The sequence below is a fragment of the Palaemon carinicauda genome, chromosome 20 (assembly GCF_036898095.1).
Source record: "Palaemon carinicauda isolate YSFRI2023 chromosome 20, ASM3689809v2, whole genome shotgun sequence".
NCBI lineage: Eukaryota > Metazoa > Arthropoda > Malacostraca > Decapoda > Palaemonidae > Palaemon > Palaemon carinicauda.
Genome location: NC_090744.1, coordinates 99,552,899 through 99,577,417, shown reverse-complemented (window position 1 = coordinate 99,577,417; position 24,519 = coordinate 99,552,899). Strand labels below are relative to the sequence as shown.

Sequence of the window (24,519 nt, the reverse complement as noted above, 5' to 3'; positions counted from 1 at the left end):
AAGCTGTTCACCAAACACCCAACCACTTGTAATAAAATCGACTTCCGCAAAAAAGAAGCAGTAGCAAAGAAATGTAATAAAGTTACAAAAAGGGTTTCTTGGGGTAATTACACAGGTAAAATGAATATGAATACACCTCAGAAAGAAGTTTGGAACACTATTAATAGGATTAAGGGAATTCCAGTTAGAGATAACCATCCACTAACTAATGGGGAAAACAAATTGATTTTCGATCCGATAGAAAAGGCAGAATTGCTGGCAGAAGCCTTTGGGAAAAATTTGTGTGTGGCAATTGTCTTAGAGTCAGAGAGGGAAATGATTGAATGGGTTGAAATAGCAAAACACAATAAGGAATTTAAGGATTACAACAAATTATTCTCAATGGCCGAGCTAGAAGAGTGCATCAAAGAGTTGCCAAATGAAAGTGCAACAGGGTTAGACAAAATTCATAACAAATTCATCAAAAATATGTCAAAGAGGAAACGTCATCAAGTATTGGGTTTTATTAATAAAAGCTGGAGATTTATAAGTTATCCTAAGATGTGGAAACAGAGTATGATCTGGCCGGTACTAAAACCTGGAAAACCGGAGGAACTACCAGATTCATACAGACCAATCGCATTGCTATCTTGCTTCGGCAAACTAATGGAGAGAATGGTCCATAAACGCCTATACTGGGTGTTAGAAAATAACGATCAATTGGGAAGAAACCAGAGTGGATTCAGAAAAACTAGGAGTACAACAGACCAGTTAGTTAGACTGGAGCATGAGGTAAGAGTTTCATTTATAAATCGTAAGGTAACAGTAGTGGTTTTCTTTGATCTACAGAGTGCCTATGATACAATAAACCATACAGCTTTGATGTATAAACTCGCAAGAAAGGTCACAGGGAGACTGTTAGCATGGCATGAGTGCTTTTTGAAAGATAGGGAATATGTAGTAAATGTAGAAAATAAATATTCCAACCCTAGAAAAATTAGATCAGGGGTTCCTCAAGGCTCAGTCTTAAGTCCTACATTATTCAATATCATGATGAGTGACATACCAAACGTAGAACCAGTCAAAAGTTCAGAATTTGCAGATGATACTTGCTTCTTTGTAACTGCAGATACAATTGAGATGGCTTGTCTGGAAGTTCAGGATGCGATTGAAAGGTTTTACGAATGGACCCAGAAATGGGGGCTAAGGATAAATACAGGAAAGACGAAGATAATGTATTTCACAAACAAAAAAATAGATATCTTACCTAAAATCAAAATTGACAACAATATAATTGAATGGGTATGTAAATACAAGTATCTAGGATTGGTATGGGACAGTCCAGGCCTCACTTGGACACATCACATCAACCAGGTAAGAGCAATATGCTACCAGAGACTGAATTTATTGAAAGCGGTTTCCTCTTACACCTGGGGAGCAGATAGGAAAACTTTGCTGATGTTCTATAAGGCTTACATTTTAAGCAAAATTGAATATGGAATTGAAGTATATTCGTCAGCAGCTAGAAGTAACTTAGAAAAATTGGAAAAAATACAAAATATTGCTTTACGAATAGCTCTTGGAGCCAAGAATACATCTCCCATTGTATCACTACAAGTTGAAAGTAACGTGACACCAGTAAGAATAAAAATACAGTACAAAATGTTGCTTTATTATGTAAAATTAAAACAGTTAAGTAAGAATCACCCAACTAGCCAGGAAGTTCTGAACGATAAAAGACTAGACGGTAGAGGATGGAACTCGGGTTATTTTAAAAAACCATTTATATTAAGGGTACAAGACATCATGATTAGGTGGAAAGTGAAGTTAGGGATGCAACGGGAAGAAAGGGCCTTTCCCGTTGCAGCCCCCTGGCAATGTATTGGTAAGTATCTTGGTATTAACCCAATGGATGACATTGACCAGGAGGAACCTAATAACAAATTTATTCAAGAGTTCTGTAGAATGAAAGAGGGAAAGTATCTTAACCATTTAGACATATATACGGATGGGTCCAAAAAAGAAATACATAGTGAGGAATGGTCATGTGCAGCCGCCTATGTTATTCCCAGCCTTGATTTTTATTGTAGTTTTAGATTAAACCCAGCAACGTCTATTCTGGGTGCTGAATTATTTGCTATATGGGAAGCGCTGAAATGGACAGGGGGTAATTACAGGAGCAAAGAGACGGTAATATTCACAGATTCATTGTCTGCCATTTCAATGATAAATAATAATTATACAAAAAGATTCAAAACAGTAGTGCACAGTATACAGGAGATGCTAATCGAAATGAATAGCAATTACAATTTTGTAAAACTACAGTGGATTCCAAGCCACAAAGGAATTCTGGGAAACGAGCTGGCAGATGCAACCGCTAAACAAGGGTTAAATAACCCCTGTACTATCAACAACCACTTGTCGATAACAGAGAAGAAAACAATATTACAGAGAAAAATGATAGAAACCTGGCAAATGGAATGGGATGTTATAAAATCAAGTAAGTGGCTCGGTACATTTAAACCTATTATAGAAGATTGGGAGACAGCGTATTGTAGAAATAGAAAAATAGAAACTGTAATGGGAAATTTGAGAATTGGACATGTTAGAGTAAATGCATATTTACATAAATTCAAGATGACAAATACACCTTTGTGTAGCACATGCAATGTAGTAGAGGACATTTCACACGTAATGATAAATTGTAAGAAATATAATCTGCAAAGAAAGGATTTAGAAGTAAAATTAGCAGGACTCAAATTGAATTGCTCTATGAATAATCTATTAGGAAAACACGAAGAAAATGATATACAGGAAAGGGTGAAAACTGCTCTTATAACATTTCTAACCAAAACTAATTTACTAAACACATTATAATCATCTGTAAAATTAATTATCCAACAGAGGAATTAGGATTAAATTTAGTCTCTAAACCCACATACATGTTCTTTTGTAAAGAGACTACATTTAATGCAACGATTTTGTCATAGACAAACCACAGGAGGTTGTTTTGACTATAAATAAATGTAAATGTATTTAAATGAAAATGGTTTTAATAAAGTGTGATATATATATTTTGCACTATAAAAACAATATCAATGGAAGGGGGGAGCATGGATATTGTTTGAACTAAAGGTAATAAGCCTCATGTGGGTGAGTGAACATATCATTCATTACATTCGGTGAAGGAGTTAACGTTTACTAACAGACTAACACTTGAAATTTATCAACTGTACCGATCAGATCTAATATTTTATCTTGTATCATATTTACAGGGGAGTACATTGGCTCTAAGAAGTGGGCCAGATCTCCTACTAAAATGGAAGAAGAAGAAGAAGATTGTTTACAATTTTACCCAAATCTCCGTCGTCCCGACTCCCTAGCCTAAACGGCTTTACTGTTTTAGTTAAAGAGAAACATTAAGAATTATTTCACCTTGTCACAAACCGCTGAAATAATTGCAGAATATAATAGAACATGTGCAAAGTGTCTCGGAATGTCAGCTTATGAATTTGTTTCGTTTCTGGCCTATTATCTTTACGACTGAAGGGTTTCGTAGTGACATAAATGACTTACGTAACTTTTCGAAAGTGAGGCAAGTTTATAGTGTTTTCTATCTCAGTTCACAATTTAGGTATAAGATGTAAAAAAATCCTATCTTGTGCCTATTGGTACTCTTGGATGTGTGAGATCATGGTACGGTAGGCCCAATCATATGTAATTTATGCTAGAATGTAATCAAGATTATGGATTATTTAACCAATAGTGTTATCTTACATGTAGGTTATGTCATATGATTGCAACATAGCATGACCAGGTCGCGAGAGCATGACCTAAGTCCCAGGAGATGAAGAGTACTACAAATTTATGCATATAATGTGCGATGGTTCAATATTAAAACTAGCACCACCCACATATTTATCGATGTATTTTTCCATTTTCTCTTGGCGCCCTTCTTGCCAAGTCACTTTTTTATGTAATTTTTGGCCCAACGAAACAGTTTCCAGTTTAAAGCATTTATTTATTGGAGCATTTGTATATAAGATGCCAGTTCCTCCAGCGTGCATAGAAATTGAACACTAACATAAATCCGCCCCCCCCCCCCCCAATCTAGCCTATAAGTCATGTCCTTACCTACTTACCTAACAGAAGGGGCTAACGCAGCCTGCGACCTCCCTTACACTGCCGTATTCTGAGTCAGCCGTCATCTTACATACAGTTGGCCGCTATCATACATACAACCCTATTTTTTATTTCCAATTTTTATATAGCATTAGAACCATTCTGCCATTTACAATTCCAAATATAGTTCAAGCCTAAAAACCTATATTCCACCAGGAAATATGACTTAATCTAAAGTAAGATGTTATGCCCTTACCTTATACAGTAGTTTGTAGGTGTGAGTCCAAAGTTATATAGTATAGTTCAATCATCTTGAATGTGTTAGCGGAAATTATGAATGAGATGGGCTATTTTCCATGGCTCAAAATTTTTCTTTTCTGAAAAGAAAAGAAAGTGTCTTTGTATCAGTGCTGCATTATCTCTAATGCTAGTTAGGCTGAAGCCTAGGAGCCCAGCAACAGCAGGGCCCTATGCAATTTTTCTTTTGTTGTTAAATGTTAGAACTATGGATTATTTACTTCATTTGTAATATTATTGCAATAAATTGTATGAAAGGAGAGCGTGAATTTTGCGTGAGTGCCATTGAGGGATGTCGAGAGACCTAAAGAAGCTCGAAGCCTATGGGCCCTGCCAAAGGTTAACACAGTACTGCTTTTCAGTCAGAAACATGAAGAAAAACAAAGAAAGATTTTGATGTTTGAAATACAAAAAGGAAAAAGTGGGAGGGCTCCGTGGCTTGCACCCTCACTAGCTGGATAACTGCTCGTTATCCAAGATTCAGTGACTGTCTCCAGCTTCCACTGAAACAATCTCCCTAATTAAAGGACATGAATTGGTATAGCTAGGAAAAACACATTTTTAAATATTTAACTTAGCCGGTGAATATATAATAGCTGCAACTCTGTTGCTCGACAGACACATACATAAAAAACTCGCGAGCGATCGCTATGCAGGTTGCGGGTGTGCCCACCAGCGCCAACTGTCGGCCAGATACCACTCTCGATGTAAACAAAACCTTCAATTTCTTCTCTGTCGACGTGTCGACAAGACGTACTTTTACTCGCTGTAGAACCTGGAGTTTTTCCCATCATATTTGGTGAAGTACTTTATTTTGGTTTGAGCTTTCGCAGTACAGGTGTTTTTCTTCAAATAAATCCTTGAACTCTTTTTTTGAATCGGATTAATTGTTGATGACTTAGATCGTTTTTTGGAATTTTCCCTTGACTAATTCAAAATGGCTGACCCTTCACAAGTTCCCAAGTTTCGAAAGTGTAATGCTAGGGACTGTAAGAGGCGTCTTCCAAAGGCTTCTCTCGACCCTCACACTGTTTGTTCCAATTGTCGGGGTAAAACCTGTCAATTGGGAGATCGGTGTGAGGAATGCGTGGGCCTTTCGGAATTCGATTGGATCGAATTTGATAAATATACACGCAGACTAGAGAGAGATAGGGTAAGGAGAAGTTCTTCTAGGTCTGTAGATTTTTCCTCTCCACATGCCCCTGAACCTAATCCTTCCCCTGTAGTGGTTGTTCCCAACCCCCCTCCTAGCACTCGGGAACCGTCTATGCAAGACATGATGCGTGCTATTCATGCCTTGGGGGAGAGAGTTGAGGCTTTAGCAAGTGACCGGAATCAACTCATGGCGGACGTGAAGGAACTCAAGTGCCAAAGTGCCACGGCGGATAGTGTCAAAGTGCCTAGTGTTACGCAAAGTGTTGTGAACAGTGATGCGACCGAGGGTTCGTCTGTTCGTGCCTGTCGTCCACCTAGTCCGGGACCTCTTGCAAGCTCCCAAGCCCAGGGGAGAAGCAATGTCGTACGACTTATGGGTTCGAGAGGCCTTGATCAGCGAACAGACGTTCCCTCTTTGGTATCAGGCGGATCTCGTCAAGATCGCCCCTACCAAAGTAAGACGAGAGAGCCCATTTTTACCTCGTCGTCCGAAGGTGTTTCACGTAAGAAACCTTGGACCAAGGTCTCTAGACCTTTAAAGCGTAAGTCGGTCCCTTCAGGACAAGTCCAACGTCCCGGATGTAGCCACTGGGACAGTTCGGACCCGTTGCCGTCATCTGATGACTGCTCGCCGCCTAAGAGAGGCAAAGTTGTGCCGTCTCATTCGCTAACCCCGTCTGTTACCGCACCTGCTTCCGTAGACCCTAAATGGGTGTTACTGCAAGACATGCAGTCTAAGCTTGCGTCCTTGATGGAGGACTACAACGCTGAGAAGGTTTCCGTTGAACCTACTGGCCATCAGCCATCCAAGCGTTCTGTTGTGCGTCCTGTTGACGTGGATGTAGCTTTCTCGCGTCAACCAGTTGGGGTGGTACCTCCACCGATGCGACCCAGTGTGGATTTCCAGCCGCACGTTGACGTTAGGCAACGCACTGATGCGATTGGTGACGTTCAGGACGTTCATCAACCATCAGAGTTGACTTGTTTTGACGCGGTGCGTCAACCTCCGCAACCCGGTATGGTGTTGACTGCACAACCCAGACGGTTGAAACAGTCTCGGGTGGACGCTGTGCGTCCTCGCGCACCTGTTGTTGTTGACAGTTCCCAGACTGTTCAGCAGTTCCAGGACGCTGCGTCCGGCTCCGTCACGTATGCACCAGTGCGACCGGACTCTGCGAGTCAAACGTTGCCTACACCTTTGCCGTTTTCTCATCAGTTATCGGATGAGGAACTGTCAGATGAGGACGTTGCTGAACCACAGCCTGAGGATCAGCCTTCAGAATTAGATGAGCCTAAAGCAGTTCAACCATCCTTGGACTTTAGAAAAGTCATAGTTGTTTTTAAAGAGTTGTTCCCTGATCACTTTATTTCTGTGGCTCCTCGTTCGCCGCCGTCCGAGTTTGTCTTAGGCGTTCCTGCTACCATGCCTGCCTTTACTAAACTCGTTCTCTCTCGCTCATCCAAGAGAGCTTTACGGCTGTTAGGCGATTGGTTAGAGACCAAGAGGAGTTTAGGGAAGACGGCGTTTACCTTCCCCCCATCTAAACTCTCGTCTAGATCGAGCGTCTGGTATGCCACGGGAGAAGTTCTCGGCTTGGGAGTTCCTGCCTCTGCCCAGGGCGACTTCTCAAGTCTTGTAGACTCTCCCCGCCGCCTTGCCATGAGACGCTCGAAGATTAGTTGGTCACCCTCGGACCTGGACCACCTTCTTAAAGGCATATTTAGGGCGTTTGAAGTCTTTAACTTCCTGGACTGGTGTTTGTGAGCCCTGAGTAGGAAAATCTCATCTGCCGATAGGGATGTTTCCTTACTCATTATGTCCTGCATGGACAAGGCCGTCCGCGATGGGTCCAACGAGCTTGCCGCTTCATTCACGTCCGGAGTCCTTAAGAAACGAGAGTCTCTGTGCTCTTTTCTGTCAGCAGGAGTGACGCCATGCCAAAGATCTGAGCTACTCTTTGCGCCCTTGTCTAAGTGCTTGTTTCCTGAAGTCTTGGTTAAGGAAATTGCCTTGTCTTTAGTGCAGAAGGACACCCACGATTTAGTTGCGTCCTCGGCTCGCAAAGCTCCCCCTTTGCCTGCCTTGTCTGCTAGACCTAGGATAGACACTCCAGCGTCCAGGTTTATCCCGCCCTTTCGTGGCAGAGCCTCCAGCAGGGGAGGTGCTCGTGCCGAAGGGAAGAGAGGAAAGAGGAAAGGATCCAAGTCCTCTAAGGGCAGAGTCTGACTGCCCGCAACTTCAGACAGCAGTAGGTGCCAGACTCAAGAACTTCTGGCAAGCCTGGGAGAAGAGAGGCGCAGATCAACAATCTGTGAGGTTGCTCAGAGAGGAGTACAAAATCCCTTTTGTACGCAGACCTCCTCTAGCGACGTCCCCCATCGATCTCTCTCCCAGGTACCGAGAGGAAGAAAAGAGACAAGACCTGAAACTGGAAGTGTGTCTTTTGCTAGAGAAGGGAGCGGTGGTCAAAGTCTCGGACCTTCAATCACCGGGATTTTACAACCATCTCTTCCTAGTATCAAAGAAGACAGGAGGTTGGAGACCGGTGCTAGACGTCAGTGCTCTGAATGTCTTTGTCACAAAGACGAAGTTTACCATGGAGACCACAAAGTCAGTCCTAGCAGCGGTCAGAAAGGGAGACTGGATGGTATCTCTAGACCTAAGGGACGCTTACTTCCACATCCCCATTCACTCAGACTCCCAACCTTTTCTGAGATTCGTCTTCGACGATGTGGTGTACCAGTTTCGGGCCCTGTGCTTTGGCCTAAGCACAGCTCCTCTCGTGTTTACGAGGCTTATGAGGAATGTGGCAAAATTCCTCCATTTATCGGACATCCGAGCCTCCCTTTATTTGGACGACTGGCTTCTCAGAGCCTCTTCCAGTCATCGCTGTCTGAAGGATCTCAATTGGACTCTAGATCTGACCAAGGAATTGGGACTCCTAGTCAACTTGGAAAAGTCACAGCTGGTCCCATCCCAAACTATTCTGTATTTAGGGATGGAGATTCACAGTCAAGTTTTTCGGGCTTTTCCGTCGGCCCCCAGAATAGATCAAGCCCTGCTCATCATCCAGAAGATGTTAAAGAAAGAACGCTGCTCAGTCAGGCTTTGGATGAGTCTGGTAGGAACGCTGTCATCCCTGGAGCAATTTGTCTCGCTAGGAAGGCTACACCTCCGACCTCTACAATTCCATCTGGCTTTTCACTGGAAAAAGGACAAGACGCTAGAGGCGGTCTCCATCCCGATTTCCGAAAAGATAAAGACTTGTCTGACTTGGTGGAAGGACAATATCAGCCTACGAGAGGGTCTTCCCCTGGCAGTTCAGAAACCCAACCACGTTCTATTCTCGGACGCATTGGACTTGGGCTGGGGCGCGACACTGGACGGTCGGGAATGCTCAGGTCTGTGGAACTCGAGTCAGAGGAGCATGCATATCAACAGCAAGGAGCTTTTGGCGGTTCATCTGGCCTTGATAAGCTTCGAGAATCTCCTTCGAGGCAAGGTGGTGGAGGTCAACTCGGACAACACCACGGCCTTGGCGTACATTTCCAAACAGGGAGGTACCCACTCATTGACTCTGTACGAGATCGCAAGGGACCTGCTCATCTGGTCAAAAGATCGAGGCATCTCCCTAGTAACGAGGTTCATCCAGGGCAACTTGAACGTCCTAGCGGATTGTCTCAGTCGGAAAGGTCAAGTAATTCCAACCGAATGGACCCTCCACAAGGATGTGTGCAAGAGACTTTGGGCGGCTTGGGGTCAACCCACCATAGATCTCTTTGCAACCTCGCTGACCAAGAGGCTTCCAATCTATTGCTCTCCAGTCCCAGACCCAGCAGCAATACATATAGATGCCTTCCTCCTAGATTGGTTACATCTAGATCTTTACGCATTCCCACCATTCAAGATTGTCAACAAGGTACTGCAGAAATTCGCCTCTCACGAAGGGACAAGGTTGACGTTAGTTGCTCCCCTCTGGCCCGCGAGAGAATGGTTCACCGAGGTACTTCGATGGCTGGTAGACGTTCCCAGAAGTCTTCCTCTAAGAGTAGACCTTCTACGTCAGCCACACGTAAAGAAGGTACACCAAAGCCTCCAAGCTCTTCGTCTGACTGCCTTCAGACTATCGAAAGACTCTCGAGAGCTAGAGGCTTTTCGAAGGAGGCAGCCAGTGCGATTGCTAGAGCGAGGAGAGCGTCTACCATTAGAGTTTACCAATCGAAGTGGGAAGTCTTCCGAGACTGGTGCAAGTCAGTTTCCGTATCCTCGTCCAGTACCTCTGTAGCCCAAATAGCTGATTTTCTCTTATACCTGAGAAAAGTACGATCCCTTTCAGCTCCTACGATCAAGGGCTACAGAAGCATGTTGGCCTCGGTCTTCCGGCATAGAGGCTTAGATCTTTCCAACAATAAAGATCTGCAAGACCTCCTTAAGTCTTTTGAGACCTCTAAGGAACGTCGTTTGGCTACACCTGGGTGGAATTTAGACGTGGTCCTAAGATTCCTCATGTCAGACAGGTTTGAGCCTTTACATTCAGCCTCCCTGAAAGATCTCACTCTTAAGACTTTTCCTGGTATGCTTAGCCTCGGCTAAAAGAGTCAGTGAGCTTCATGCCTTCAGCAAGAACATCGGGTTTTCGTCAGAAAAAGCTACTTGTTCTCTGCAGCTTGGTTTCCTAGCCAAAAATGAGCTACCTTCTCGTCCTTGGCCTAAATCTTTCGATATTCCTAGCTTATCGGAGATCATAGGCAATGAACTAGAAAGAGTGTTATGCCCTGTTAGAGCTCTTAAGTTCTACTTAACTCGTACTAAACCTTTACGAGGCCAATCTGAAGCGTTATGGTGTTCGGTTAAGAAACCATCCTTGCCTATGTCAAAGAATGCTTTGTCATATTTTATCAGATTGTTAATACGAGATGCTCATTCGCACTTGAGTGAGGAAGACCGATCTTTGCTTAAGGTTAAGACGCACGAGGTTAGAGCTGTAGCAACTTCCGTGGCCTTTAAGCAAAATAGATCTCTGCAAAGTATCATGGACGCAACCTATTGGAGAAGCAAGTCAGTGTTCGCGTCATTTTACTTGAAAGATGTCCAGACTCTTTACGAGAACTGCTACACACTGGGACCATTCGTAGCAGCGAGTGCAGTAGTGGGTGAGGGCTCAACCACTACAATTCCCTAATTCCATATCCTTTTAATCTGTCTCTTGAAATGTTTTTTTAAGGTTGTTTTTATGGGTTGTCCGGAAGGCTAAGAAGCCTTTCGCATCCTGGTTGATTTGGCGGGTGGTCAAAGTCATTTCTTGAGAGCGCCCAGATTAGGGGTTTGATGAGGTCCTGTTGTATGGGTTGCAGCCCTTGATACTTCAGCTCCTGAGAGTCTGTCAGCATCCTAAGAGGATCGCTGGGCTCCGTAAGGAAGACGTACTTACAAGGCAGAGTAATCGTCTAAGTCGACTTCCTTACCAGGTACCTATTTATTTTGGTTTTGTTATATTGATAACTGTCAAAATGAAAAAACTCTTAGCTTATACGATGTAAACATATTTAACTCTGGTCTCTACCCACCTCTTTGGGTGTGAATCAGCTATTATATATTCACCGGCTAAGTTAAATATTTAAAAATGATATTTTAATTATAAAATAAATTTTTGAATATATTTACCCGGTGAATATATAAATTAAACGACCCTCCCTTCCTCCCCAATAGAGACGCAGTGGGATGAGAAGAAATTAAAGGTTTTGTTTACATCGAGAGTGGTATCTGGCCGACCGTTGGCGCTGGTGGGCACACCCGCAACCTGCATAGCGATCGCTCGCGAGTTTTTTATGTATGTGTCTGTCGAGCAACAGAGTTGCAGCTATTATATATTCACCGGGTAAGTATATTCAAAAATTTATTTTATAATTAAAATATCATATTCCTTTTAAAATTTGTGATTATTACTGCGTGGAGTGGCATCACGATGGGGTTTAAAGGTCGCTCATGAATAGCAGAGGCAAGGGACAGTGACATTGCCCTAGCAATCAGGACAATGCCCTAGAGACTGACCATCTTATATGATCAGCGCCCAAGCCTCCTCTCCACCCAAGCTAGGACCAGGGAGGGCCAGGCAGTGGCTGCTGATGACTCAGCAGATAGACCTATAGGCTCCCCCAAACCTCCCAACCTTAGCTCACAAGGATGGTAAGGTTGCAGTCACTAACGAGTCTGAGCGCGACTCGAACCCCCGACTGTCAAACACCATCCAGAGACATTACCAATCAGGCCACAGCAACCCTAAATTTCCTGAGGTGTTCCATGTAACTTGAATCATATTCGCCATACAGCATTGTGCTGTTAAAGTTATAGCGGTAAATCGTTACTGCTGCGGCCTTGTGAATAGACATCGAATTGCTATTCTTCCCTTACTCAATCAAGGACACTGTTCTTCCTCATTGCGGCTACACGTGCCCACTTATCTAAGCTGACCTAAAACTCCATGCTCTTACTCATCATACATCAAAGTGCCTGAAAGGCACAGTGATAAAGGTATTTTGCTTAAATTTAATTAGCTTTGCTTATTTCTCCAAGAAAGAATTAGATACTCTGTGATGGTTTTGATTATGCTTGTTGGTAATGTCTACAAATACCGGAAACCAGTGCATCCTCTCCTAACCTAAATTAGGTCATCAGGTACCTAGAAAGCGTTGGCTGAATGAGAGCTTAGTGGTGGGAGGGAATGCCCCTTGCTTCTACTAGTAATTATTGTGAATGTACTGTGTCCACATTGCAATGTGGAATGTGATGAGGTTATATGGAGTTGGTGGAAGGTTGTTGCAAGCAGTGAAAAGTTTCTACACAGGTAGTAAAGCATGTGTTAGAATAGGAAATGAGGTGAGCGATTGGTTTCCGGTGAGAGTGGGGCTGAGACAGGGATGTGTGATGTCGCCGTGGTTGTTTAACTTGTATGTTGATGGAGTGGTGAGAGAGGTGAATGCTAGAGTGCTTGGACGAGGATTAAAACTGGTAGGCGAGAATGATCATGAATGGGAGGTAAATCAGTTGTTGTTTGCGGATGATACTGTACTGGTAGCAGACACAGAAGAGAAGCTTGACCGACTAGTGACAGAATTTGGAAGGGTGTGTGAGAGAAGGAAGTTGAGAGTTAATGTGGGTAAGAGTAAGGTTATGAGATGTACGAGAAGGGAAGGTGGTGCTAGGTTGAATGTCATGTTGAATGGAGAGTTACTTGAGGAGGTGGATCAGTTTAAGTACTTGGGGTCTGTTGTTGCAGCAAATGGTGGAGTGGAAGCAGATGTACGTCAGAGAGTGAATGAAGGTTGCAAAGTGTTGGGGGCAGTTAAGGGAGTAGTAAAAAATAGAGGATTGGGCATGAATGTAAAGAGAGTTCTATATGAGAAAGTGATTGTACCAACTGTGATGTATGGATCGGAGTTGTGGGGAATGAAAGTGATGGAGAGACAGAAATTGAATGTGTTTGAGATGAAGTGTCTGAGGAGTATGGCTGGTGTATCTCGAGTAGATAGGGTTAGGAACGAAGTGGTGAGGGTGAGAACGGGTGTAAGAAATGAGTTAGCGGCTAGAGTGGATATGAATGTGTTGAGGTGGTTTGGCCATGTTGAGAGAATGGAAAATGCCTGTCTGCTAAAGAAGGTGATGAATGCAAGAGTTGATGGGAGAACTACAAGAGGAAGGCCAATGTTTGGGTGGATGGATGGTGTGAAGAAAGCTCTGGGTGATAGGAGGATAGATGTGAGAGAGGCAAGAGAGCGTGCTAGAAATAGGAATGAATGGCGAGCGATTGTGACGCAGTTCCGGTAGGCCCTGCTGCTTCCTCCGGTGCCTTAGATGACCGCGGAGGTAGCAGCAGTAGGGGACTCAGCAGTATGAAGCTTCATCTGTGGTGGAAATGTGGGAGGTTGGGCTGTGGCACCCTAGCAGTACCAGCTGAACTCGGCTGAGTCCCTGGTTAGGCTGGAGGAACGTAGAGAGTAGAGGTCCCCTTTTTGTTTTGTTTCTTGTTGTCGGCTACCCCCCAAAATTGGGGGAAGTGCCTTTGGTATATGTATGTATGTACTGTGTCCTCCCAAATTACTTACCCCTCATATCACTAGTGGCTGCAGATTACTTTGGAATAATTATGTTTATATTAATTTGAAATTTTTTTAAGACCTAAAAGTAAGTATCACCACATTTAACTATTAGACCACTTAGCCTAAGGTGGGATAATAAATTTCTATTATGGCAGTTATCTCGGTAACACTTAGTGTCATCTAGCTTTGCAAAGACAAAATACAGTACCATTGACCATGGCAAAATAGCTATGTAGACTCGTATAGCAAAAGTTTGAATAAAGATTCTACGAATTGAATTAGATTGCATCATTTCACCCTACTATCCTTAAGATGTAATTTGCTTGGATAGTCAAGTAGAATTACCCAATCAGATACAATAGTTTAGTTCATGTTAGCAAGAATTAGCCAAACTTGCAATATGTGGTCTCACAGGTTGAATATTTGCTTTCGTAGTTGCTCTAAGAGTGATTGATATTTTACATTTGTTTTTTTCAATCTGGTTCGTGTTGTTGTTTTTGACAGTGGCTACTTAAATTATCTTGCCTTCAGGATTCAGAGTTATTTTTTATAGTAATCGTAAACAAAACAAGAAACAGTTGTAACTTACCATTGCATATCTTTCAAAATGATCTTTGATATTAGTTTGCTGTTAATAGATTTTTTTTCATTTATTGATGCTCAAAACATGATCTAATGTAATAGTGAGGTAACTCAAAATACAATACTGTACATTACCTTGTATCATAGGCCTTTATCTGTCACAGATGTGCTGTTCATAAATTATTTTCGTTTGGCATGCTACAAATATGGGATTATAAGTTGCTTTTATTTACATATACTGTATTCCTTTTTTTTTGTGCAATGATTTGTTGGGTTAGAAAACTTTTTGTATATCCCTTAACAGCTTCCTTTGTCCTATTATTCCCTGTATTGTGAAACTGCCTATTAGCATTCAGGTAATCAAGATGTAAATATTAATGCTTAATCATTTTTCCCCCAGTTATCATGGCACGGCACAGCAAGATCCAACTGGAGGTCTTAAAATTATATAAGCAATGTCTCAGAGCAGCCCAACCCAAGCCAGGATTTTCTGACAATGTGAAGTTTGAATTTAGAAAAAATGCTGTTATTCCCAAAACAGATACACTCAGGATAGAACACATGATTAGGCAAGGTTGGCGGAAATTGAAGATGATGAAAGATCCCTTTGTTAGTGGAATGGGACGCTTTGAAAAGTCTTGAACTTGACAATTTTTGTATTGTAGCAGAAATATAGTTGGTAATTATTTAAGATTCTTTTAATTTTGTTAAATATATGTACTGTAGATACAAGCACTTGGAAGTTCCTCTTACTATGCCCCATCTTGTTACTGATCTTCTAGCAATTTTCCCTGAAATGATGAATTGCCAATGAAATATCAAATGAATCATAGTGCTGCACTGATATGCTTCTGAAGATAACAATGCTACATGTGCTTCCTAATGAAGCATGTACCATATGTCTTATAGAATACAGGAGAATGTATCTGATCTTTGAATGATGTGTTTTGTAAAGAGATATCAGAAATAGAGGAATACTTTTATGAAATACAGTTTGAAATTTCTTGCGTACAAAGCTCTTAAGACATTGCAGACAGAAAGAGAATCTACTATATTCCTAAGAAGATGCAAACCCAGGTCATTTATATGAATACATTGCCAAAAGCTTGAAAAGCTTAGTAACAGTGCTCAGCTGCCTGTAGTTACTGAGGACCAATGGGACACTGCCTCATTGGAGTACTTGCCTTCCACTTTTCTTTTTGATCACTATTGAGTGAAGACATATTTGGTTTGCTTTTTGGTGACCACCTTAGAAGCTTTCTTAGTCTGTAACAAAGTATAGTATTAACAGTTCATTCTAATTTTATTTACCGTGTACTGTATTATTGTTCACCCTAGGTACCTGTACTCGTAATATATCTTTCATACACATTTACTTCCTTGAAACAGGAGTAGGGTTGTAGTTTAGCAATTAATAATAATAGATAATTCCAAGCATTTCGGGGTTATCAGTTGATTGGTCACTCGGTAATTCTTATAAGTATCAATACAGTGCAAGGATGAGCGAGTGGCTTGCAGCCTTCGATCCATTAGCCATATGCATACCCGATCGTCAGAACATGCTGGTCGATAACTCATTTGTCTGAGGCAGGTTTTGGCAATTATATCCTTTCATCAAGGTCTCCTGGCATTCTGTCCCTTGTTGCCCCTTATGATAAATCCCACATCAAACCAAGTTTTCTTTCTTGTCCCTGGCAAGTGAGAAGTGTGATCTCTTCCCTGGGTTGAACATCTTGTTGCTAAGCTTTTGTGCCTAGTACAGTATAGCTTTTGTCAAAGGTGTATCCACATATATGACTTGGGTTTATTTCAAGAAAAATATACTTCATCTTTCAGATTTGTGATATATCCATTTGAATATATTGTAAAGAGCTCTAAGTACATTAAAGGTGGGCTATGAATTTGCAACTGGTGGTTGTCAAAGCTATTAGTACCTGTAACTAAGAAACATCCAAAAATTAACGTGAATGAACATTTAAAGAAAAACCTAATTTTTCTCAAGCTAGTTACCTTGAATTAGTACTGTATACAGTACTCATGCAGTAGCTACTTTTGTGCATAAAAAATTAATTTTGCTATAAAGTCTTGAAAATAATTTTGAGTGTGTTGTTGATAATTTCAGTTCATTCAGGAAAAATGGCACAAAAAACCATATATGTACAGAGATTAATGCAAACTAGTTATAAGTCAGCTTGGGATTATCAAAAGAAGATTGCAGCAAAGGTTCAAGAGAACATAAAGATGAAAAGAGAACCATGTCATACACTGCTTCTTGTAGAACATCCTCCAGGTAAGTGTATGGCATAATCTGTTTCCCTTGTATTATGCAAAATGACTGTAACAATAGAATTGCCCCCCCCCAAAATATGGTTTTTTTACTCATGAATATTAGCTTTTTTCATGTTGAAGTACTGTAATCTTTCATTTTTCAATATTAAACTTACCCGATAATCATGTAGCTGTCAACTCCGTTGCCCGACAGAATTCTACGGAAGGGATACGCCAGCGATCGCTATACAAGAGGGGGGTGTACTCACAAGCGCCACCTGTGGCCAGGTACTGCAGTACTTCTTGTTGACACCACTTCAATTTTTCCTCTGTCGTGCTTCCGGCAAGAGGTTCATGGATACGCTTATAATTTTGGAGTCTTGTTCACGGTTTTTGGTGAAGTATTGCTCTAAGATTTCAGCTTTCGCTATTCAGGAAGTTTTATTATTAGCTTAGCTAGCTTTTGGAATTAATTTGATTAATTATGGTGACGAAGAGAGTATGAACTCTCTTTCACCTTTTAATGGCCGACCCTTCCCTTAGACGGAAGTGTTGGTGTCTAAGAGAGTATAGACTCTCTTTCTTAATTTTGCTCACAAAAGTTATAGATTTATTTTATATCTCTCCGCCATTTATAGGCCTCTTCGATTAACTTCCTTTTTTATAAAATTATTAAATTAATTTTTATATTTGTTTATATTCGACCTTTCCTAATAGTAGGCGGTCTTTTCTTGTACCGAAGTTAATTAACATTGAGCCCGTCATTTCGGTTTTACCTGTTAACATATTATGCTATTTTAATGTTTTTGAAAGAATTTCTTTGATAGTCTCGTACTGTTTCAAAGTTGAACTTAACGTTTTGTTTTGTCTCTGCAGTTGTTGACGTTCAGAACGTTCAACTTGCGCTCTATCGTTACGATAGAGAGAGAATTTTCACGGTGTCACGTTGCAGTAAGAGTAAACCGTTTATAACGTTTTGTTCATTCTTTCTTAGCTTAATGGTTTTAATTCTAATAAAGGAACTTTTTATTTGGGAAATCTTTCAGTTTTTTTCCTTTAACAATAATATGTTTTAACGAGTATATATGATTGGGCTCTTCTCTCAGGTTCTAAGTCAAGAGAGAGAGAGAGAGAGAGATAGAGACGGAGGGAGAGAGAGCTGGATAAACGTTTCGTTCAAGCGAGTAACGTTGTTATCGTTTTTGCTCTTCTCCCTAGTCTCTTTAGGGGAAGAAGGTAAACGTTTCTAGAGTTTATTCTTGTTCTCAAGCTTTATGCGGTGAGAGATTTTAAACGTAGTTTATTTGATCTAGTGTTTAGTCTCTTTCCAGCCACTGAATTATTTATCTTTCATTAGATTTTTCTGTTACATTGTAATTCTGTTTTCGCAATTACTAACTTTTAAAGAAGGATAGAATTGCGTGTTTCAGGTACAAACCACTTAAAGTTTCGAGTTCAGTGAAATAAGTGCAAACAGAAATTCAAAAGTGATAAGTGATTAGCGCAAAGTGTGTCAGTGTTGTGCGTGAGGGTACTTCTTGCGTGCCAGTCGTCCTCCCAGTCCGGGACCTCTTGCAAGCTCCCAAGCCCAGGGGAGAAGCAATGTCGAAGGGCAAAAGGGTTCGGCAGGCCTTGATCGGCGCACAGAAGTATCCTCGGTGGTTGCGGGCGTGTCTTACAGAGACCGTCACTCCCACCCGCAGACGATTGAGCCCTTATTTTACTCGTCTGCAGAAGAAATTTCGGGGAGATAACGCTGGACTCGGGTCTCAAGACCTCTTAAACGTAAAGTCCAGACCTCTAGAGTTCAACAACCCGGATGCAGTCATTGGGTTAGCTCTGACTCTCCGCAGTCATCAGGTGACTGCACACCTCCTAAGAGAGGTAAGGTGATGCCGCAACAGACCTCATCTTCTGTTAAGGCTTTGCCTCAGCAGACCTTAGCGTCTGCCGACCCCAAGATGACTTTGCTGCAGTCCATGCAGTCACAGCTTGCGGTCTTAATGCGTGAGTGTCAGGCTGAGAAGGTTACACCTCCTCCTGCGATCGCTCCGCCTCACCGCAGTCCAGTCTGCCAGGCGTACGATGTTGAGGTTCCTCAGGATACCTTACCGCGTACTGAGTTGCCAGTTATCAGCGGTGTGCAGCAACCTCCGCCTTCCTTAAGGCAACCTCAGCAATGGGAGCAGGAATCTTATGCCTTACTTCCTCCGCTTCCGCTTGCGGTTCCACCAGCGAGGCAACAATCTTTTGAGGTACGACAACCTCTTCCATCAATGAGGCAGCCACCTCAGCACTCGCTGCAGCGACCTCAACAAGGCAAGAGCCTCAACTCCTTAGGCTAGCACCTCAGGAACCTCAACTCGCGAGACAAGAACTGCGTTCTGCGCAGCCGCTACCTCAACTCTCGCAGCTCACACCTCAGGAACCTTAACTCGTTCCTCAGGAACCTGCTACTGCGCATCCGCAACCCTTACAGCAAGCGCAACTCTTGAGGCAGCAACCTCATGCTATGAGTCAGCCACCTCAACGCATGCATCTGCCACTTTCTCCTCAACTTGAGCCTCTTCCCATTCAACTTGGGAATAACAAATGACAATAATAACACCTCATTACTTTCATAACTTGCATTTGTAATCATATACATGTATGCCTACACAAACATTATGATAATGGAGGTTATTTGTATTACTTATATAAAAATATATATGTATTCCTTGCAATATATTTTTAACAAATCGCAAAATATGGCAAAAATATCTTCAAAACAAAAATGAATCATGAGTTATGAATGTAAGGTAAATATTATGTTGATATTAAACCCCATGCAAGCATGCATGAAGTAATGCAGTGTTGCCAACAGGGCGAGTTTCCCTTTCCTGAGGTGAAGTAGATTATAGTACATTTAGTGTAGCTTAATTCTACGATTATCATGCCGGCTATCAAATTCATCAACAAAACAGTCTAAATCAATTCCCTCGGCACGTGCACTTTCAATGGACGGTAATGCGATATTACTCACTCTAGCACTGGTCATGGAATTTCTGAGAAATGTTACACGCCATGCAACACGCTCTGCTTACCTTACAGCATGCTCTACATACAGCATGCTCTGCATACAGCATGCTCTGCATACAGCATGCTCTGCATACAGCATGCTCTGCATACAGCATGCTCTGCATACAACATGCTCTGCATACCTTACCGCATGCTTCTCAGTCATACATCTTTGGTTGTTGCCAACTCACTAGACTGTCAAGCAGTTTCATAACGTTGCCTTCTAGTCTGCTGCTTTTGCACCAGTGAAACCCTCACTGAGAGAACTTAGCTTTTCTAGGATATGGTCCCTGTAGATGAGAAAGTGCTTTTCTCCCTCCTTCTGATATTCCCTTGAGGACTCTGTCATTTGGAGAGGAGCCTTTAGCTGCGTAGCCTCCTATGGACTTTTATTTAAGCATAACATGCTTCCAGGGAAGGTAATGGTTCCACTTCAGTCGCTAACCCCGTCTGTTACCACACCTGCTCCCATAGACCTTGAGCTGTGTTGCAAGACATGCAGTCCAAGCTTAGTCCTTGTTAGAGGATTTTTTGTTTACGGAGTCAGTGTGTCACTGGGAAGACGTTCAACAACCAGCAGAAGTGACTTGTTGTGACGCAGTGCGGCAACCTCAGCAACCCGATAAGGAGTTGTCTGTACGACCCAGACAGTCTAGACAGCTTCGGGTTGTCACTGTACTTCCTCGCTTCCCCATGGTTGACAGTTCACAGACTGTGCAGCAGTACCATGATCTTGTGTCCGGCTCCGTCAGACGACTGGCTTTTAAGAGCTCCCACAAGTCGTCGCTGTCTGGAGATTCTCAGATGGACTATGGATCTGACCAAGGAACTGGGCCTCCTGGTCAATTTTGAGGAGTCTCAGCTCGTCCCATCCCAGACCATTGTCTCCCTGGGTATGGATCTTCAGAGTCGAGCTTTTCGGGCTTTTCCGTCGGCCCCAAGGATCTTCCAAGCCCTAGAATGCATCCAGAGCATGCTGAGAAGGAACCGATGCTCAGTCAGGTAGTGGATGAGTCTAACAGGGACACTTTCATCGCTGGCCCTGTTCATCGTGTTAGGGAGACTCCACCTCCCCCCCTTCAGTATCATCTAGCTGCTCACTGGATAAAGGACATGACGCTAGAGACGGTCTCAGTTCCTGTTTCCGAAGAGAGGAGGTCTTCTCTCGCGTGGTGTAAGAACAGCTTTCTTCTCAAGGAAGTCTACCTTTGGCTGTTCAGAAACCCGACCGCCGTCTCCTCTCGGACGCATCAGACACGGGCTGGGGTGCGACTTTGGACGGACAGGAATGCTCGGGAACATGGAATCAGGAGCAAAGGACACTTCACATCAATTGCAAGGAGTTGTTGGCGGTTCTTCTGGCCTTGATAAACTTCAAGTCCCTCCAGCTTAACAAAGTGGTGGAGGTGGACTCTGACAACACCACAGCCCTGGCTTACATCTTCAAGCAGGGAGGGACTCTTTCGTGAAGTTGTTCTAGATCGCAAGGGACCTCCTCATCTGGTCTAAAGATCGAAAGCTCACGCTGGTAACGAGGTTCATTCAGGGCGGTATGAATGTCATGGCAGATCACCTCAGCCGGAAGGGTCAGGTCATCCCCACAGAGTGGACCCTTCACAAGAATGTTTGCAGCAGACTTTGGGCCCTGTGGGGTCAGCCAACCATAGATCTGTTCGCTACCTCGATAACCTAGAGACTCCTGTTGTATTGTTCTCCGATTCCAGACCCAGCAGCAGTTCACGTGGATGCTTTTCTGCTGGATTGGTTCCATCTCGACCTGTATGCATTCCCGCCGTTCAAGATTGTCAACAGGTTACTTCAGAAGTTCTCCTCTTGCAAAGGGACACGGCTGACGTTGGTTGGCTCCGCTCTGGCCCGCGAGAGAATGGTTCTTAGAGGTACTGCAATGGCTGGTCGACATTCCCAGGACTCTTCCTCTAGGAGTGAACCTTCTACGTCTACCTCACGTAAAGAAGGTACACCCAAACCTCCACGCTCTTCGTCTGACTGCCTTCAGACTTTCGAAAGACTCTCAAGAGCTAGGGGCTTTTCTAAGGAGGCAGCCAGAGCGATTGCCAAAGCAAGGAGAACATCCACTCTCAGAATCTATCAGTCTCAAGGGGAAGTCTTCCGTAGCTGGTACAAGACCAATGCAGTTTCCTCAACCAGTACCACTGTAACCCAGATTGCTGACTTCCTGTTATATCTAAGGAAAGTAAGATCCCTTTCAGCTCCTACGATCAAGGGTTACAGAAGTATGTTGGCAGCGGTTTTCCGCCACAGAGGCTTGGATCTTTCCACCAACAAAGATCTACAGGACCTCCCTAGGTCTTTTGAGACCTCAAAGGAACGTCGGTTGTCCACTCCAGGCTGGAATCTAGACGTGGTCCTAAGGTTCCTTATGTCATCAAGATTTGAACCTCTCCAATCAGCCTCTTTTTAGGACCTCACATTAAAAACTCTTTTCCTCGTGTGCTTGACAACAGCTAAAAGAGTAAGTGAGATCCACGCCTTCAGCAGGATCATTGTTTTCACATCTGAAACGGCTACATGTTCCTTGCAGCTCGGTTTTTGCTAAACGAGCTTCCTTCACGTCCTTGGCCTAAGTCGTTCGAGATCCCAAGCCTGTCCAACTTGGTGGGGAATGAACTGGAGAGAGTACTTTGCCCAGTTAGAGCTCTTAGGTACTATCTAAAAAGGTCTTAACCTTTACGAGGACAATCAGAAGCCTTATGGTGTGCTATCAAGAAACCTTCTTTTCCAAGTTCTAAGAACTCAGTTTCTTACTATTCAGGCTTCTGATTAGGGAAGCACATTCTCATCTGAAGGAGGAAGACCTTGCTTTGCTGAAGGTAAGGACACATGAAGTGGGAGCTGTGGCTACTTCAGTGGCCTTCAAACAGAGCCATTCTCTGCAGAGTGTTATGGATGCAACCTATTGGAGAAGCAAGTCAGTGTTCGCATCATTCTATCTCAAAGATGTCCAGTCTCTTTACGAGTACTGCTACACCCTGGGACCATTCGTAGCAACGAATGCAGTAGTAGGCGAGGGCTCAGCCACTACATTCCCATAATCCCATAACCTTTTAACCTTTCTCTTGAATACTTTTTATGGGTTGTACGGTCGGCTAAGAAGCCTTCCACATCCTTGTTGATTTGGCGGGTGGTCAATTCTTTCTTGAGAAGCGCCGAGGTTAAAGGTTGTGATGAGGTCCTTTAGTATGGGTTGCAGCCCTTGATACTTCAGCACCTTAGAGTTGTTCAGCCTCCTAAGAGGAACGCTGCGCTCAGTAAGGAAGACGAACTTATTTAAGGCAGAGTAATGGCTCAAGTCGACTTCCTTACCAGGTACTTGTAATTTCATTGTTATTTTGAATAACTGATAATATGAAATACGGGATACTTAGCTTCTTGATATACATGTACACTGGTTTTCACCCACCTCCCTGGGTGTGAATCAGCTACATGATTATCGGGTAAGTTTAATATTGAAAAATGTTATTTTCATTAGTAAAATAAATTTTTGAATATACTTACCCGATAATCATGATTTAATTGACCCACCCTTCCTCCCCATAGAACCAGTGGACCGAGGAAAAATTGAAGTGGTGTCAACAAGAAGTACTGCAGTACCTGGCCACAGGTGGCGCTTGTGAGTACACCCCCCTCTTGTATAGCGATCGCTGGCGTATCCCTTCCGTAGAATTCTGTCGGGCAACGGAGTTGACAGCTACATGATTATCGGGTAAGTATATTCAAAAATTTATTTTACTAATGAAAATAACATTTTTCTGTCATTAGAACCTAAGACAATTTGGTATACTGTATAGTACTGTAACTTTCAACAATCTTCGAAGTGTTATACTTGTCATTATGAAAATAGGAATGGTCTAACAAGCTGAAACTGTTTTAAACATAAAAATTGCTCATACTGTATATTTCCTAGTTTTGTTTGAAAATGTTTAACAACTGTTTGATCAAAGATGCACGATTTTTAAGGTAGTTGTTTATTCCAAATTTTTCTGTTATTATCAATAGCGCCCTGGTATTCAGTCAAATTTTTCATTTTATTTTAGGAATGTTTTATGCCCATCTCTTTTCTGTAATCACAGAGAGAAACTGGTCTGTCTATGTTCAACATTAATGTATTTTCTATTAACAGTGTATACAACTGGTATTCGTGATGTGTATTCACATGAAGAGGAAGCACACCTACGATCTCTTGGAGCCGACTTTTACCGTACTAACCGTGGAGGCCTAATTACTTTTCACGGACCCGGTCAGATGGTTGCCTATCCAATCTTACACTTGGCCTCATTTCAGCCTGGTATTAAGTGGTAAGGCTAATGCAATATGTTATATGTTAGCTTTTGTATGTGCCATAAGATATAAATATTAGATATAGTATGAGTGGTAAGGATAGTGCAATATGTTTAATCCATATACAGGGTATTAGATTTTGTATGTGTCATAAGATATAATAGAGATATTGCAGCATATAGTGCAAAAATGACTTGTAAGTTTGTAGGTCATTAATTTTTCTGACATTCTATAAAACTGTTATAATATAGTACTGATTTCTTGAATGCAACAAGTGTACTGTATTAGCAATTTTATCCTTTGTCGTCCTGCATAAATGTATTACAGTAATGTACTGTAATGTTCATCTGAAAATTCAACTCATAATGCTAACATTTGTCTTGTTTTTGGCATTTTGCTAAATTTTACCTTGTTTTAAAAGTTAATGTGGGATGTAGATGGTGTTTCATGAGATATACTTCAAGGGTCTTTGAGCTGTACCATACACAAAAATGATTGTGAAGAACGATTCTTTCTGATTTTTTGTTTTGTCCTTTACATACAAGTAAAACTAGAGGGGCACTCAGTAGAGCTTGACATTGACCTTAACATGGATTAATTGGAGCGGATTTTCATACACTCAAGCTTGAAGTATCTGTGAAA

The 24,519-nt window shown here is 42.4% G+C and overlaps 1 protein-coding gene across 2 annotated transcripts in view; it reads left to right on the top strand.

Annotated features, from left to right (window-relative positions):
- The first annotated feature begins 3,320 nt into the window (after window positions 1-3,320).
- The window catches only part of Lipt2 (Lipoyl(octanoyl) transferase 2), a 29,409-nt gene continuing 8,210 nt past the window's right edge, over window positions 3,321-24,519 (top strand). The window contains exons 1-3 of one of the 2 annotated variants that reach the window (XM_068344108.1): window positions 3,321-3,574; window positions 16,355-16,522; window positions 23,720-23,894. In XM_068344108.1, the coding sequence (XP_068200209.1) occupies window positions 16,369-16,522; window positions 23,720-23,894 (329 nt within the window). In that variant the 5' untranslated portion in view covers window positions 3,321-3,574; window positions 16,355-16,368. Of the gene's footprint in view, window positions 3,575-14,771; window positions 14,912-16,354; window positions 16,523-23,719; window positions 23,895-24,519 lie in introns of those variants that run through there. The other variant, XM_068344107.1, reaches the window with a different exon arrangement.